The sequence below is a fragment of the Syngnathus acus genome, chromosome 5 (genome assembly GCF_901709675.1).
Source record: "Syngnathus acus chromosome 5, fSynAcu1.2, whole genome shotgun sequence".
In the NCBI taxonomy this organism is placed as follows: Eukaryota; Metazoa; Chordata; class Actinopteri; order Syngnathiformes; family Syngnathidae; genus Syngnathus; species Syngnathus acus.
This window is the reverse complement of record NC_051091.1, coordinates 10,967,605-10,984,553: the sequence shown is the minus strand read 5'-3', so window position 1 is coordinate 10,984,553 and position 16,949 is coordinate 10,967,605. Positions and strand designations below refer to the sequence as shown.

General features: G+C 45.8%; 1 protein-coding gene across 1 annotated transcript in view; it reads right to left on the bottom strand.

The window, feature by feature from the left end:
* skib (v-ski avian sarcoma viral oncogene homolog b) overlaps positions 1-15,233 on the bottom strand; it is a 30,036-nt gene extending 14,803 nt beyond the window's left edge. Inside the window, exon 1 of the mRNA XM_037253014.1 lies at positions 13,857-15,233. Within this exon, the coding sequence (XP_037108909.1) occupies positions 13,857-14,798 (942 nt within the window). The 5' untranslated portion in view covers positions 14,799-15,233. The remainder of the gene's footprint in view (positions 1-13,856) is intronic.
* Positions 15,234-16,949: the final 1,716 nt, after the last annotated feature.

Below are 16,949 nucleotides of genomic sequence, written 5' to 3'. Positions count from 1 at the left end.
CTGCGGAGGGTCTCGCAAAGCCCAAACTAGCGCCGGCGGCCAAAGGACAACGCTTATGTGACTCATTCATACCACAAACACCATCTTTTTATTACTCATTAATGCTTTAAAGCCCGAAGCGATGTCCCCGTTCTCTCCTTTGACTCATAAATCAATACCTGAGGTCGCCCTTTTAACGTCAACGTGGGTGTTCTAAAAAATCGAGAGTGGAATTTGAAAGGAGACCTTGTAAAAGTGAAGGGAGTGGTCGCCATTTTAGTCACGGCCGCATCAATACTAGCTGAAATAATTATTCTGTCTGTGAACCATCAAAATAAATTAGAGTTGGATTAATCATCTCAACACGTTTTACAATTGTACAATTCTGTTTTGCCACAAATCAAATTTGGTGACAATCAAATGAAACCCCCAAGATAAGTTTGTGGGTGGAAATGTCACATTGGCATACTTCAAGAACATTTGGTAATTTCACCAAAGTCTTCGAAGTCACGTTGATGGTCCACTGGCTGGCAATAAGGTGGACCAGTCAGGACGCCACTCGTTTGTTAAAGTGTGACGAATGGAAATGGCCCAGAAAACTGCAGTTTGGCACACTTAAAGAATATTTACTCATTTTAAAAACTGAAGTCTTCTGGTAATAAGGTTGACAAATGGGCGTTTGTGTTGTTGTGGGCGTGAACACAACCGACTTGATTCCTGGCCAGTCGAAACGGCTCCTCACCTTAACTGTACAGTTAATGTTTTTGATGGAGACCGTGTGACTCTAGCATGAACTGATCCAATTTACATGACTTCCTGAGTCAAAAATAATGATCAAAAGACAAACAAATTGCATTTCTGCCATTGTCTGCAATCGGAATCTGCTCTATATTTCTTGCTGTGGCTTTAATTTGTGTGACGCACACAGCAGAGCAATTTTGGGGCCAAGGATAATGTTTTCAAATGAGTCTCTTTGCTGGAAAAATAACAGTTTGGGAGGTGCACGGCAGCGACCATATGTTTGCCGTACAGTAACAAGGTTAGAATGATTGACACGGCTCCAGAACCTTCACGAATCCACGTCGTCGCAAACGGGGTTAACATGTCTCAGCTGCAGCAGAACAAAAGATGAAATCTCTCCGGGAGGTATCCCTGCCAGAGTCAGCAAAGCGGACTTCATTATGGAAAACCTAGAAACCCACTCACATCCAGTTTCACAAGCACCGACCCACTCCATCAGCCTCTTCAAACCCGGATGAGAAATATTCCAGCAGGAGATGAGTAAGACTCTCAGCAGTGGAGATGAAGATGGGTCCTTCAAAGTCTGGCATTTTTATGGCTTTCTTCTAATGCCACTTTGGTGCAAACATGAAGCCACCTGACTAATCAGGCTGGATATGAGGGCTTGTGGTACAAAAAAAACAAAACAAATGAGTGTTCGCGAGCCTGTGGTGTGCCGGGTTGCTTTGAAGAGCGTGACGCATAGCCAAGTAACACCAAGCCATTGAATCATCGTCACTGTTTACGCAGTCACATAATTCAGCACCATCTGCACCGCTCGTCGTCAGAGCAGCATTACACGAGAAGCAGAAAAGTTGAATCTTCCACATATTTCCAGAAATGTTCACAAGCTTTGGTTTTATACAAGGAAAAAAAAAAAAAGATTCAAAAAAATTCAGCTGAGGCCAAGGGGCATTGTTACATTGGAAAGTCCCGGATCGGACCAGTTTTTTTGATTGCTTTTCATGGTATGATACGGCGTCATCAAGGCTTTTTAGCAAAATCTTGTCCCGGGAAACAAATATCGTAACGACGTTTAATTGATGTCATAGTGAGTCATGGTGGCACAAAACTAAAATGTGTAGCCTCGCCAAAATGTGTTCTTCATTGGTCTATGCACATCCCTAACAAATGTGTGTGAAATTTGTGTTTTGTTTCCCGTGTTCAACCGCAAAATAAATAAATAAATAAATAAATGTAAAAAGCCCCATTGAAATTATTTGGAACACCATTATTCTTCTATAGCAACTCCTAGAAAACACAGTGCAGTCCTTGGAAAATAATTCACAAACATACGTAAGCACACGCTCAAGTCTTTGAGGATAATCGGTAGAAAATGGGTTGACAAAGCTGGGAAAGCGGAGTTGTCGGAGCGACTGCAACGACCTTGAACAGGATACAATGGTTTAGAAAAACGAATGCACTTGGATGTAGGTTTTCTCTAGAGAGCGTCATAGCCATTCTTATTCCAAGGCTTCTCCCTTGCCCTGGAACTTTGACCTCGCCGTCCCTTCCTTCACCTTACAAGGCAGATGCCGGCAGGAGGGGTGCTGTAGGCGTAGAGGCAATGAACTTCTGACCTGTCATTCAGATTGCAGAGGAAGCTTTGCAGCTCGGGGGCAACCAGAGTCCACCATCCACTCTGGCTCTCCTCACCCTGCCATCCCATAAACCGCCTGTAAAAAAAAAAAAAAAAACTCTCGCTCCCCCATTTTTATGGCTGCCAGATGGCGGGGAGGCCTTCTTGCCTCTGGACTTGCCTCTCTCTAGTCTAGTAAAACGAGTTGACCTTAGTGGAGTTATTTATGAAAAGGCTGGAAACAACATACAAACAATCGAAGGCGCATCTCTGCGACCAGGCGGCGCTGTCCAGATGTAGCGCGCCTCCACCCAGGTACACCCCCCCCCCCACACACTTCCCTCCTCCTTCTGTGTGAATAGGTTTTATTTGCCTGACTTGGGCGTGAGCGCGGGACTTTGGCAGAGTCTACAATTTCTCCCCAAACAAACAAGCGCCGTCTGCATTCCCGTCCAAGTTCGGACCGCGCCGCCGCCGTCTGGCTCTCGGCTCCTGCGTTTTCCTACTTCACCTTACGCAAACACTCTCAAGAGCGCGGAGAGCAAAGCGAACAAATCGTCTCCTCTCTCTTCAACTTCTTCACTCTGAGCAAACCGGCCTCAAATATTTTCACTCGCTTGTCACTTGTGTAGGAGTCGCGGCCTTTTGCCGGCGGGTTCGGACCAAGGCCAAGGTCCACGCGGAGTTGGGTGGGAACGGGGTTAAAAGGACACATCTTCGCCTTGTTGTTTAAAAAACAAATAAAAGAAGCAGACTTGCTTCACTTTCTGAATGTGAATATATTTGGAAAACTTTCAATCACCCGTACCGCATCTCTCGTATCGAGATCAAATCGTTTTTAACTAGTGAGACCCACCCAGCGATTTTCTGATGCATTTATCGAATAATTGAAGTGCACTACAAGAACTCGACGGTTTTCTAGATTACAAACGGCGTCAGAACAACAAATTAAACCATAGCACTGATTTTATGGAACTATGTAGACAAGAGGGAGAGGGAGGGGGGCCTGAGGGGGTGCTTGTCTGCGCTACGTTTCCTCCCGCACGGCACACAAGTAGTTGTGGGCAGCCGAGCAAAAGTGCAGCCTCAGCACTTCCCTCCATACTCTCCAGTTTCAAGCCAAGACGAGCGAGAACAAAGGCGTATGAGCGAAGCTGCCGCAGAGGTAATGAGGACGGAGGCGCGCCTCGCAGGAGCGTGCGCCCTTCCATATCTGCAGCGGGCCGCGCCGCAGTCGGGTCCTTTCGCCCCGAGGATGCCTCATGCACTCTGACCCCCACCTCCCTCCTTCTCCTTCCTTCTTTCTATCTCCCGCCAAATGGAAACCACAGAGTGGCTGGAATGTACATGTGCAAGACCGGAAAAGTTCGACGTTGCATTCTAATGGCTCGCAGAGCTCCTGCATAGAAAAACAATGAAGAAGCCGATGCTAATAATGTAGTCAAGAAATCAGCCAGAATGAGTTCTGATGAGTGACGCAAACTACTGGAAATCTTTGACTACGCCGACTAAGCCAAATGTGACGTTCAGTATGAAAATGGACATAAATTGTCGAGATATCTGGCAAGACTTGATCTTAACGCAAGCTTTTTTTCTTTGGGCTTTTTTGTGAGGGGGAACGAAAAAGAATGAAAACCACCATCCATTCAATTTTTATGGCTTGTCCTCATTAGGAGTGTGAGCTGGAGTCTGAAAATGGAAATCCGGGTCCAGAAAGTGAAAACCTTTAGCCACATTTGCGCCACAGGTAAACAATCTCATTGATTAGAAGCATCTTTGGCGAAAGTCAAATTGTGCCAGACTCTAAACGTTATGGTCAATTTCACACCTATGGATAATTTCAGCATACCTGTGGAAGGAAGCCATGCACGGCCAAAGATTCAAACCCCAAATAAGCAAACTGTGAGGCACACCTTCTATCCACTAGTCCACCGTGCCTCCTTGGTCACCAATGTGCTTTTACAATAACATAGCGACAACAGAAGACAATAATGGCGCCAAGTTGGTGATGTGAGAGGAACCGTGGCGCAGACTAGTGGAAATGTACACGATTTATTGCGGAAGGAGAATCCTAATTAAAACTACCGACACACCCTTTCTCCCAAGAGTCCTCGCGGAAGCCAAAACGCCGCAGCTCGGCCAAGTCTCCGACGGCCTAGTCGAAGGCGGCAGACAAAACGTATGCGGAGCGTCGGTTCCGCGTCTTGCCTTTTGACGTGACAGAGCCCGTATGGCTTTTTTGGCAGCCTGTAAGAAGCCGTGTGTCAGAGCTGCTTCATGCCAGCCCCACCCCATTAAGAGCCAAGCCTGCACACCATGTGTTTCCATTTTACTGATAGGGTGGAAATGACCTCAACGCTGTAAAAGATGACAGGGGTGCTTGTGCTGTTCACCAGATGTGTTTGCAGAGGGGGAGAAAACCATTCGCCTGAAGAATTTCTCCAGCGGTGACTGAGGGTTCAAGTTGAGCTCCAGAAGGTTGCTGGAATATCTCAGCAGCACCTCATGGAGGGTCGGGGGGAGCTAGGAGGGGGAGTCCCCACACCTGCTGTGGCCACAAAAGCAACTTCCACCCGCTGATCCCGATTTTCGGTTACGGCAACAAAAGGCGGAGAAATTAGGGAGCGGTGTTGACGATGGGGCGGCTAATCTTTTTGGAGCCACTCATTATGTCGCAGCGGCGCGTACAGTGCGGCAGCTGGAAGGGAGATGGAGAGCGCGGGGGGACGGGCGGGGGTATCTTTGTGAGGATGATGCAGCCAACAATGCCCTTTTGTCACCTCTGGAATCATGATGATGAGAGTGAGGAACTGTGACAACATGGCTCCGTCATAATTGTGCCTTCACTTTCCATTATGCAAAGTTGGATCACTCCAATTTTGCTGACTGTGGATTATTGCTAGCGCAATACTTCTGCTTACTTCAATTACGCAAGGTGGCTATCATTACGAAGTGACATACTCATCCTATAACTACCAAGCTGCTGCCATTTTCCCCATCTACTTTTTACAGCAAAACTCCACGACACAATTGGTAGTTATTTTCGAGTTGCTGTACTTTGTATTTATTACCGTTGTGCAAATTGCCACTTGTCACGAGTAGCCGCAAAGTCCATTTAGCGCAAGTCAGGCTGGAAAAAAAGCCAGGTAACCCCATGATGCTGTGATAAAGAGCATGGCAGATCCCCGGAGTGACAGTTTTATACCCAAAGCGTCACTCCAGCAGAGCGTGCTGAATGCATTTGATACGGGCAACCTGCTGACAATGCCGCATGGCTCCATCTCGCAGAAAACGCCACAGCTGAAAATGTGGATGTTCGTGCTCTGTGATTGGACGGCGACCAGTTCAGGGTGTAGTCTGCCTTTGGCCGGGATAGGCTCCAGCACCCACCGTGACCCCGAACAGGATAAGCGCTGTTGAAAATAGATGGATGGATGATTCTTCAGTGAACATAACATGCATGTTTTTGGAATGTGGGAGGAAGCCAGGGCCCCAGAGGAAACCCACGCAAACGCGGCCGAGAACATACAAAGTCCACACAAGAAGGCCGCAACCATGATTAGAGCCTCAGAATTGAGAGGCCGACATGTAAGCACTTATCTTCTGTGCCTACTTAAAATATAGTTGGGCTAATTTAGTAGATGACGGCGACTGTTTGAAAAGAAATTCTGTTTCAATTGGGAAAATGTATCATAATAATAAATATAGTATGATCAATGCAATTCAGAAGATTGCAAAGTAACTAGTCGTGTAAATTTTGAATCATATTCCTCTTTTGTTGACAATAAAAAAAGTCTCAACATTTTAGCATCAATTAGCGAGGTTGCTAATGATCTGACTAACTCGCTACAATTTACATACAGCCTACCGCATTTCTGCTCTAATGTTGACATAATAGAGGGATGAATTGAAGAAACGTTATTTGATGTTAGAACATTACAACATGCAATTAACCACATATAAAGTGGCAGGATTAATTAAGTGTATGGTTCCTTGTAAATGTTTTCCAGCTTTCCATCCGTCCATCCTCTGTATGTAGGCCAGTGTGAGTAGTAGAAAGCAGTGTGAGGGGGAGTGCGGCGGCGGCGAGGCGCAATTGGAGGCGAGCCCATGCAGGTCGGCTATACGGGCGGGCGGGCGTTTGAGTGTATGTCCTCCAGGGTCGACCCCCGTGTCAAACGGAGGAGGTGAACGGTCTCGCTGACGGAAAGGCCAGCTTTACGCAGAGCCGTGCCGCAGGGAAAAGAGTGCGTGAGACGGCGTGGAGGAGCAGCAGAAGGAGGAGAGCTCTGAGGTCTCTCAACTGCGAGAGGTCCGTGCAGTGTGAGGTCGGTCTATGTGTGCATACTAACGTACAGTACGGTACAGTACATATGTGGCACCGTGCGCTTCGCTGCGCTTTCCTCAGAGCCGGCAAGAGCCAGCAAGTTCTTATTTAGCACAGCTCTGCTTAGCAACCACAGCCGCCCTCCAATCACTACCAGCCGACTGCAAACCACCGTGACTTCAGTCCGACAACGCTCACCTGCCCACACGTACAAACCCACATAGACACGCACAGGCAGTTTGCGCATCAAACTATTTCTCCAGACACTGTGCTGCTTTAAGCACAGCTTCTACCAAGATTTACACAATTTATTTTGTGTGATTGTGCTAATGCACTAGAAATGCACCGAAGTAGATAACCTCAATGTATTTCACATTGGGGGGCATCCATAATAACTATTTTATTTTATGTGTGTTGATTTGGCATTGAGGCACTGCATTTCTGAATTTTGCATTAAATTGTCTGGTAGATTTAATGAGCACAATCTAAAAAAATACAATTTGAGTTTTAAAAGTTATGATCATGAATTCTGTTCTGAAATGTAGTCAATGCATCCAAGTTAAGAGTTGTGGCTTATTGTTGCTAGGCAGAATTTGTGTGCATAATCATTTCTATTCCAAAGCCCAATCGGTCAAATTGTGAAATTTTTTTTTGTGCCAATTTCTTGCTCATGAACCTTTTCTGTACAGAAATTTAGACATACACATAACCACTCCCGTGTTCTCAATATTGGAGTCCCGACTATTAAATTTAAAATACATATTACTTAAGCACAGAGAAACTACAAGACAGTGGAAGTCTGGTTTCATAGTGTTCCAATCGGTACCGCAGTAAAGCAAACTGATCCGGACCAACTGGTGGAAAAGTGGCTTTAGTTTTATTATTACGTTACTTGATGCACATCCCCTTAACTGGGGGGGGGGGGGTCTTAATAGTCACTGAAGGACGTGGTAATCCCCAAACTAATTATGCATATCTTAAATAACATGGGAGCTGTGCAATGCAAAGCCACAAAAGCCACAGACACAAAGCACACACACAGTGCTTGGCACCGGTTGTGAAGTGCAGCGCGACCCCGCTGGTGATGGGAGCCATCAAAACAGGAGGCACAAACAAGATTTGGACCAAAAGCTGTCTCAACACAGAGCAGTCTGTTTGCTTTTAGCCGCGTGAGCTAATCCTCCTCGCTAGCGCAGCTTTGGAGGTGGTCGGTGGGCGGATTGGAGGCAGAAGCGGCATGCCGATTTGTCATATGGCACCAGCAGGGCCCGCTTCTGCTCCGATGTGGTCCAACACCGGTGGAGCTTGAGGAGGGTGCAGCGTTTGAATGTAACGCATATGCACACAGCTACTCTTGTTGGGGGTTTTAACCTCCAGCGTTATACTCAGGATATGGCTAATTTCATCCCTGCAGGGGGATACGCTCTAGACCACAACTTGGAGAAAATACACAATATAGAGAGACTATAAAAAAATATTCATTTTTTAAAATAGGTTTACCGATAATTGTCCGATGATTCGATTATCGGAATTCAATTCAATTATCAAAATTGGCATCAACCTCAATAACAAACTATATTGGTTGGCTCCTAACAGGGAATGGAGCAACACAGTTAGACAGACAGCACTTCTTTATCCTCTACAAAAATATTACATGCAGTTTCTATACATCTTGCAATTTTTCGGTCTTCCAATTGAGTTTGGGCTAAAATGTAGGCGGGGCAAAGTATCTCAAAGTATCTCTGGAACATCTCTTTCGCACTGTACGTGCTGAGCTGCCGTGCTACATCCGATGCACGCTCTAATTAGCGTGTTCCATAGGGGATCCTTATAGGCCCCCACAAGCTTGATGATGATGTGAAGCCCATCTGAATACCGTCTCTTGTTACTGAGAGATGGCACAGGTCTGGATGTGTAACGCTTCAGCATTCCTGCATTCCAAGAGTTAGGCGGGCGGGATTATGGGAGTTCCAACTCCTAGCCGCCTCACCGCACCCCTCGACTGCAGTGGCTTAGTGTCTCAACCAGCAGCAGATGCGGACCAAGATTTCCTGTCTCTGCAGCAGATGGGATTGATTCTTAATCACAGGGCTGGAAATCGGGCGGTGATCGGGGAGAAATTGATGATGACTAACCCAATACAGGCATCTGTTCTGTGGCTGACGGAGCAGGCGACACTGATCAGCGCTAATCACTTGATTCCCTTACTACACACGCACAGCAAGTCACTTGGAAATGTTTTATGTTGTCTTACAAGAGACTTGGATGTTTTTTATGTCGTCTTACAAGAGATTTCAGATTTTTCTGATGTATTGCAATTTGTGCTGGTCCGAATCAGTATCCTTGCATATGGCTATGGTAGTCATCATCTGGTCATCAGACATGCAGACCCCATTCTTAGCTCCAATAACAACCAAGAGGAAGACGGCAGTGACGCTGGTCAAACCTGCACGCTCGGATTTCCCACCCGGGAAGAGGCTGGAGGTTACGAAGCCCTCCGTGCTGCACCCAAAAGAGACAAGACCCTTGTAACAAAAAGAGAAAAGGGGCCGCACTTCACAGCCTGTGAAAGGCCGGCCCTCAAACAAAGGAGGCGGCAGATCTTTAGCCCGCATCAGCCATGACAGAACCCCAGCTGACACTCTTTTAACATGGGGTCACCCCTGGGAGAATGGAGGCCACAACCCCTGGGAGCTCCTGACACGCCGTCCACGCAGCGGCCAAGCGCTGGCCCGCATGCACCGCGGCGACAAGGTGATGGTTTCCCTTGGGGGCGGGGGGTGCTCAAAGGACAAGAGGAAGAGTGGGCGAGAGGGAGGGGAGGGTCAGATGAAGACGAGAGAAAAGACCGAAGGCCACAATGGAAGCCAAAGTCTAAGGAACATACAAGAATAAGCCCACTCGGGGTATGGCGGGCAGGCGGGCCCGTCAAGGATGTCATGTTGCGGCTTCCTAGAGGTCAGCAGACAGATGGGAATGGAAATGAGCCGGCCCTGGGAGCTCATTTTAATCTGCCTGCCAACGGATGATCCTGTCATTATGTACTCTTGTTTATATGCTAGCGCGCTGGAGGGCCAAAACATAACAAACCCACTCTAGCAAAGACATAAGGCACAACTGTAAGTTTATAATAGTTTGTTCCAAGTTGATTCTTGGTTTTCATTTTTATTCATTTCTTTATTTAGCACGCTGATGTTTACAGAGAGCATCGGCACTGGCAAATCAGTAATCGTTTTTTAACTATTTAATTTCAATTTTTTTTCTTAGTTTTCATTTTTAGGAATTTTATATATTTTCTTTAAAAAAATAAAAATAAAAAAATGCGGTTTTATGTGGTTATTGAAAAAAACTAACCCTTCAAGAAATAGTACATTAGTTGCATTATCTTTTTTAATTATTTTGGGTTGGAAACACTATATGTAATTCATCAACTGGTTCCACTGGATTGTATTTTGTTAGTTAAACCTCGGCAAACATGGAATTTGTAGAAGTAGTAGTAGATGCTATTTTTTCACAAATTTAATACTTTAATCATGCCGGCTAAGTAGAAGCACAAGCCCTTGACGCTCACTTGATTGGTTCATGCCATGTTTGAGGTTAATTTCTCACAGTGAGAGGAACAATGGGATGAAAAATGGCATAAATTGGCCTCAGTTGAATGACTTTAATAGTTGTGTCATTAAAAAAAAAAGGGACTAACTTATGCCCATCCGTGGAAACGTTAATGATTTTGGTCACAAAACTGCTCCAGGAAGCATCCAAATCCAATTTCCAGTTTTTAGAGCTTTTAATGCAAATGAGAACAAGTTAGCATTCAGAAGAATTACATACAGTGTTGACCCATTGGAGCGACCTTTTATTTTTTTCTTAAACTTATGTCAAAGTTTGCCAATTAAAAATCATAAAGTCCTCTCGTCGGTTCACTGGATCTCTTTTGCATCCTTTATCACACAACCATCTGGCCAGTGGATGAGATCTGATTGGTCGGTTAAAGTGGGGGTGGGGTGGAGTGGTTGACTGTGTCGGTGTCTTTGGGAAAGGTCAAAAGGTCATGGCCCTTTGACAACACATCTCAAGGCCTGCCCGGCCTGCAGCCGCCGCTCTCGCCGGAGCATTCGGCAACGAACACAATGATGAACCCCTCCCTCCCCTTCGATCATAATTACACTCAGTTTAATTGGAGGACTTACTATGTGGAATCTACAGCAGACCGTTTAAGCAGCAAACAAGTTGGGCCTGAATGAGTGGTGCCTAGTTGCCAATTCATTTTCATCCCTTCAAGATGTAGAGATGACATAATGTTGACTTTCTCGTCCAATTTCTGTGGTAGAACATTTGGCAGCAAAAATTAACCGGTGCCTGAATTCATCTGGTTCTTACCAAGTATCAAAAATCCATTGCGTTAAGATGAAGCGACAACATAGCAAAGTGGTTTAATTATTTATTTATTTCTCTTGTGGTTTCTGACCCATGGATTTATACAACAGTCCATTTAGGCCGCAAACTCAAGTTGGTCAGGCATTAATGTAACTGTACTATTTACACGCAAGCTTGTTATATGTAGCTCAGAATGGTCCAATCAAACTGCACTCTATTGTGGGTTGCTCCGATTTCTAAAGTAAGCCATTTAGACAACAAACTATTCGGGCTATAATTATTGCCACACACTACCATTTGCTGCCAAGTCATAAAATCCATCTTGTTTGTAATACTTCATGGAAGAGTCATAGTAAATTTTTACAACTTGCCATTTAGGCAGAAAAAACATCATCAGGCCTTAATTTTTAAATTAATTAGGTCTCCCACTGCTGCTTCCTGTCAAGTAGTAAAAGTATGAATGAATGAATGAATGAATGAATGAATGAATGAATGAATGAATGAATGAATGAATGAATGAATGAATGAATGAATGAAGGCACTTCCCGGAATCCCCAATCTTAAGTGCAGACAGGCGAGTTGTGCCTCTTATAAATAAAGCCGCATGACGTGCAAGGGTGTCTGAGGCCGGCCGATAACGTGGACTCTTTTTGTGTTTGGCCGGCTTAAGCTTGGTGTGCGAGCCGCCGTCTGGCCTTTGAGCAGCTTGGCCTGTCAGGTTGATGTATGGCAGCAGTGCTGGTGTGCGGCTCCCCGAGGAGCGTGGCCTGTCTGCTAAGTGGGACACAACTGACAGTAAACCGCGGCCAAAATGCACTGCCCTAACACCCCCTCCCCCCCTCCCCTATCCATCCCTCCATCATGTGTAAAACACACACACTGTCAAAGGTTGCCTGCAAAGCATTCAGTTTTTTTTAGATGACAAACAATACAGGTGATAAATCAGCATCTGGTTGGGGACACTTTTTCTTGTCAAATACAAGATGAATTCATTCGCAAAGCACAAATCATCTTTAGCCATTGAAATAAATGGGAGTGCCATTAATCCGTTCTACCCCCCCAAAAACTACAGTTGAGAATGTCATAAATATATTATTGCTTTGTGCTGAATTAACACATTTTGAATTTGGTGCTCAATAGCAAGCAGCAGCTAACTCATTGACTCAAATCAAGCCTGACTCGTTTTCATGCAAATTCAAACAGGGGGTAAACAAACCTCACCGTCCTACCGTGAAGCACAAGGAAGATAAAGCTAAACTGCGATAAGGTTTTTTTACTTTCTGGAGATCTGGTGCCCAACTACAGTTGCTTGCCAGACGTTTTGCCTTGCAATGCCCATGGAAAATTACACGTGCTTTAACACCTACCTGAGTAGCTCGGTTGGGAGAATACAAGCGTCTTAATCTCAAGGTTGTGGGGTCATGCCCTGCCTGAGGCGAGACTTGTTATGCAACATCTAAGATCACTCATGTTCCATTGTTTCTTCTCTGTTTAGCAACTTTGCTCACTTTTCATGACTTAGATTGCCCTCTGATGACACATCTCCAGGCTGGCACTCAGAGTATGGCAATGCCCACAGAGCTGTCCACTCATTTGTGAGTGTCCCACACAGCAGCTGCTGTGTGACCGAGCCATGCAGCCAGTCAGCCAGCACCACCCCCTCAACCCCCCCTCCCATCTTCTATGCTCTTTTGTCCAGAATGACCCACGCAGGACGCCATCACAGTGACACCCACACCCACCCACGTGCACACATACACACACATATATCCATATCCCAAACCTCATTAAACTCTTAACCCCATCACCACCTTAAAATAGCCTTCATCTACCCCCTCCTCCTCATCCTACCTAAAAAAAAAATAAAAAATCAGATCTCCATTTATCTTAATGTAGAGGGGGCGTTTGGTACATTTGGTACATTTCTAAACCCAAACGTGCACAATCGTAGGAAACTATACGCGTGACCTCCAGGTGTGTACGAATTAAAATGTCTCTTATATTTTGAGTCTTTTGTTAATAGGAACAGTCACGATTTCAAAGTAAACTATAAAATGCAATTTCTGGAGGAATTGAGCGTCAAAATGGAATAATGGAAAGTTATGGAAGGATATTGACATAGACATAGAATGATGTGGAATAATGAAAAGTTCGTAAAAGGAAGAACATACTTGTCACATTCACACAATAAAATACCTGCATGAGAGCAGGGATGTCCCGCCAGCACCTATAATTCTAAAAATAAAACCTCAGAGGAACTGTTATAAAAAGCCCACCTTCCTTCCATCCATCCATTTTCTATAGCGCTTGCCCTGATTAGAGTTGCAATTGTGAACTGGAGCCTACCCAAGTTGACTTTGTGGTAAGAGAAGTGAGATACAACTGAATCATAAGCAATCAATCACCCAGAATTGGTTGCAAAGCAATTACAGGGCCATATAGAAAATAATCTGGGGTCTTTAAATTTTGCATGTTAGTTGTACCGTACGTGTCTTTTGGAATGCAAGAAGACCACGCACGCACTACGGGAACATGGAAACTCCACCTGAACTGGCTGTCAATCACTCACAGGACTCGGTGATTGCACCACTACTATCAATGACCTCAGAATAAAAATCTGTGGATTTTGATTGAATCATTAAGAGCATTTTAAGCGAAGTTGTCAGTGGCTGATATTAGATATAGACTTTTTAAAAGTTTGTAAACCACAGCAGTATCGATGACATGTTACCAAGCAATGCAGGAGTCATATGATGTGCACAAGTTGACAAGTTCACCAGCCATTCCTCAAAAGCAAATCAATCATCCACTTACTCTGCACGACTTCCTGGCCAACTTGCCGCTCACGTCATATTTCCCCTTCAAGTCTCTGAGCAGACGCTCCAGGCTTGCCTTCTCCTCTTTGCCGCTGTAGTCCGGGTCCAGGAGCACGTAGGCCCTCCAGTTGGCCGAGTCGAAGCCCCAGTGCACGGTCCGGTTCTCCAGTCGCTTGTGGCTGTGCACCACGAACTTTCGCGGCGGAAACATCAGCCTGCAATCCAGGCACTGCACGCAGGCGGCTCCGGGGCCAGAGTAGAGCTCCGGCACAAACAAGCCCTTGCACCGGCCAAAGCACTCATGGTAAACCCGGAAGCTGCCCTCGGTGCACTCCAGCTCCAAGTGGACGCCGTTGCCGCCCCCGACGCCGTTGACACCTCCGCCACCGCCTCGCTCCTTGCCTCCTTCCCCGCGGCGCGGCGGGTACGAGCCTCCATAGATGAGCGCGTTGCACAAGCGCTCGGCGTCCGTCTGCGTGATGAGGCCGCAGGAGGGCGCCGAGAAGGGCAGGATGCCCACCACCTTGAGGATCTCCAGCTGGTCGGCCGTGCAACGCGAGCAGTAAATGTGCAAATCGTCGCACACCGAGTTGATCTGCTGCAGGGAAAAGTCCCGCAGCACGCTGTTGAGAATCTGCGGCAGGCACAGGCGCTTCTCGCCGCCCACCACGAAGCAAGAGATGGGTTCGCGCTCCAGGAGCGTCTCGCACCGCTCCGTGGAGCGGTCCGACGGGATGAAGAGCGGTCCGGACATTACCGGTGGAGTGTGGGCCGGCAGACTGAGCATCATCTCGGCTTTAGCGTCCTTGAACAGGCACTCCTGGTGGGGCCAGCGGGCGGAGAACGCCGCTGGTCCGCTGAGGGAGCGCATGGAGCTCAGATGGAACTGCTTCAGAGTTTGCTGAAGTCCAGGGTGAGGCTGGAAGCTGTTCACCTCCATCTTTTATTTAGACGAAAAACAAGAAGAAAAAACTCGGGGAAAGAATCGCTTTACTTATTTCGAGGCGTCTCGTTCACTCTGCGTCTGAGCTGAGCATTTCCACGCCGCCAGTCAGACAGCTTCCCCCGGACAAGGAGCAGCTTCCCTTCCCGGTGCGGCCCATTCAGGAAAAAAAGATCCACACAAGCGTGTCCTCTCTCTCTCTCTCTCTCTCTCTCTCCCTCTAATAAAAAACCTCCACAGGCGGAAAAATCCGCAAAAGAAAACTCAGCATACAATCACGAGTGTTGTTCCTTACGCGCTCCACAGCCGTTTTACGCACTTCTATGTGCGCTTCAAATGTCTCTAACTCTCTCTCCTCCCTCTCTCGCGTCTACCTCTCTCTCTCTCCTCCCTCCCTCTCTCTCTCACTCTGTTTGTTTGTGTCTGCTTCAGTCATTGAATCCCAGCCAGGAATGTGACTGACTCCCCGGGCTTTGGCTCTTCCCGCAGACAGCTGTGCCTCCCACTGCTACATGGCAGCTGCACAAAAAAAAGAAAAGAAAAGGAAAGAAAAAAAAAAGAATCCTTCCGAAGTGAGGCGCGGGGTGGAGCGTAGAAGGGAAATATGTTGCATAAGGGCGGAAAAAAAAATGATTCAAAATGTTGATAGCACAGATTCGCGCCACTAATATCTAAATGTAAAAAAAAAAAATCCCATTGAAAAAAATTACAACTTGTTTTATTTCCTTTCATTTTAAAATATTTTTTATGTATACTTTGGAAGAAAATATTGAAAAAGGATGACCGTTATCTTTGGTGATGTTCATACTGTCTTCAATTTGGCAAATTATTTAAAGATACTTTCTTTTAGTAAGACAGAGTGAGTTTTTTTCACCTCCAAAACTCTATCGTACTAAAATAAAGCACCTTTAAACAGATTACCAGTTATGTTATTTGTTTATCTTGAAAAGATACAACCCTATTCTCGTACTAAAACGGTTCTTTAAATAAATGCACATAATTGAAATTATTGTATTTATTCTTGCTCCTGTACAGCCTGGACGTTTACTTCATGTAACCACTGGAGGGCGCTATAAATCAACAAATGCTCTCTGAGCCATAATGCACGTAGACGACAGTGCAAGTAGTTTTTGAGGAATAGTGCGATGCAACTACAGTACAGATACCAGAGATGGGACCAAGTCACACATGTGCAAGTCTCAAGTGAGTCTCAAGTCTTAACCTTCAAGTCTCAAGTAAGTCCAAAGTCATTTTTTTCTTGGGCAAGTCAAGTCAAGTCCTTAAATAGGTCAAGTCCAAGTCAAGTCTATAATAGGTCAAGTCAAGTCACATTATTGCAATTTTACCCGCAGAATCTGATCTTAGTAACGTGAAAAGACAAGATATAAGTAACTTTAAGTAACCATCATTGTCCAATGTGTCTAACCTGTTTAAAAAATATGACAACAATTTGGATTTGCACTGTTATTACTGATATTCAGTAAAATACACCATGGAATCAAACAAAAAAGAAATTACCTCACACAATGATTGACAGCTCAATCTAAACAAATGAACGTCTGCCGACAGTGTCTGACACATTTGAGTTGCAAATATGAAAAAATAATCTGAAAAAAATCTGAAAGAAGAAACACATTAAAGAGCATTAGAAACATTTTATGTTTCATCTGTAACATCTGGAGACACCAGAGCTCTATAAACTTCAAACGGACAAAGTCGTCTGGCTTTCTGAAATGTTTCTGTTGCATATCTTGCATTCTGCTGTCCGTCTTTTGCCGTCATAAAGGTAATTACGATAGCCGAAGGTACCACACCCGCTGACATGTTTGTGCATGTCTGATATAAAGGGGCCTGCGCTCGGTGGGGCACTGGGTAGCACGTCCGCCTCACAGTTGGGAGGGTGCGGGTTCTATTCCACCTCCGGCCCTCCCTGTGTGGAGTTTGCATGTTCTCCCCGGGCCCGCGTGGGGTTTCTCCGGGCACTCCGGTTTCCTCCCACATCCCAAAAACATGCTTGGTAGGCCGATTGAGCACTCCAAATTGTCCCTAGGTGTGAGTGCGAGTGCGTATGGTTGTGTGTCTCTGTGTGCCCTGCGATTGGCTGGCAACCGGTTCAGGGTGTCCCCCGCCTACTGCCCGATGACGGCT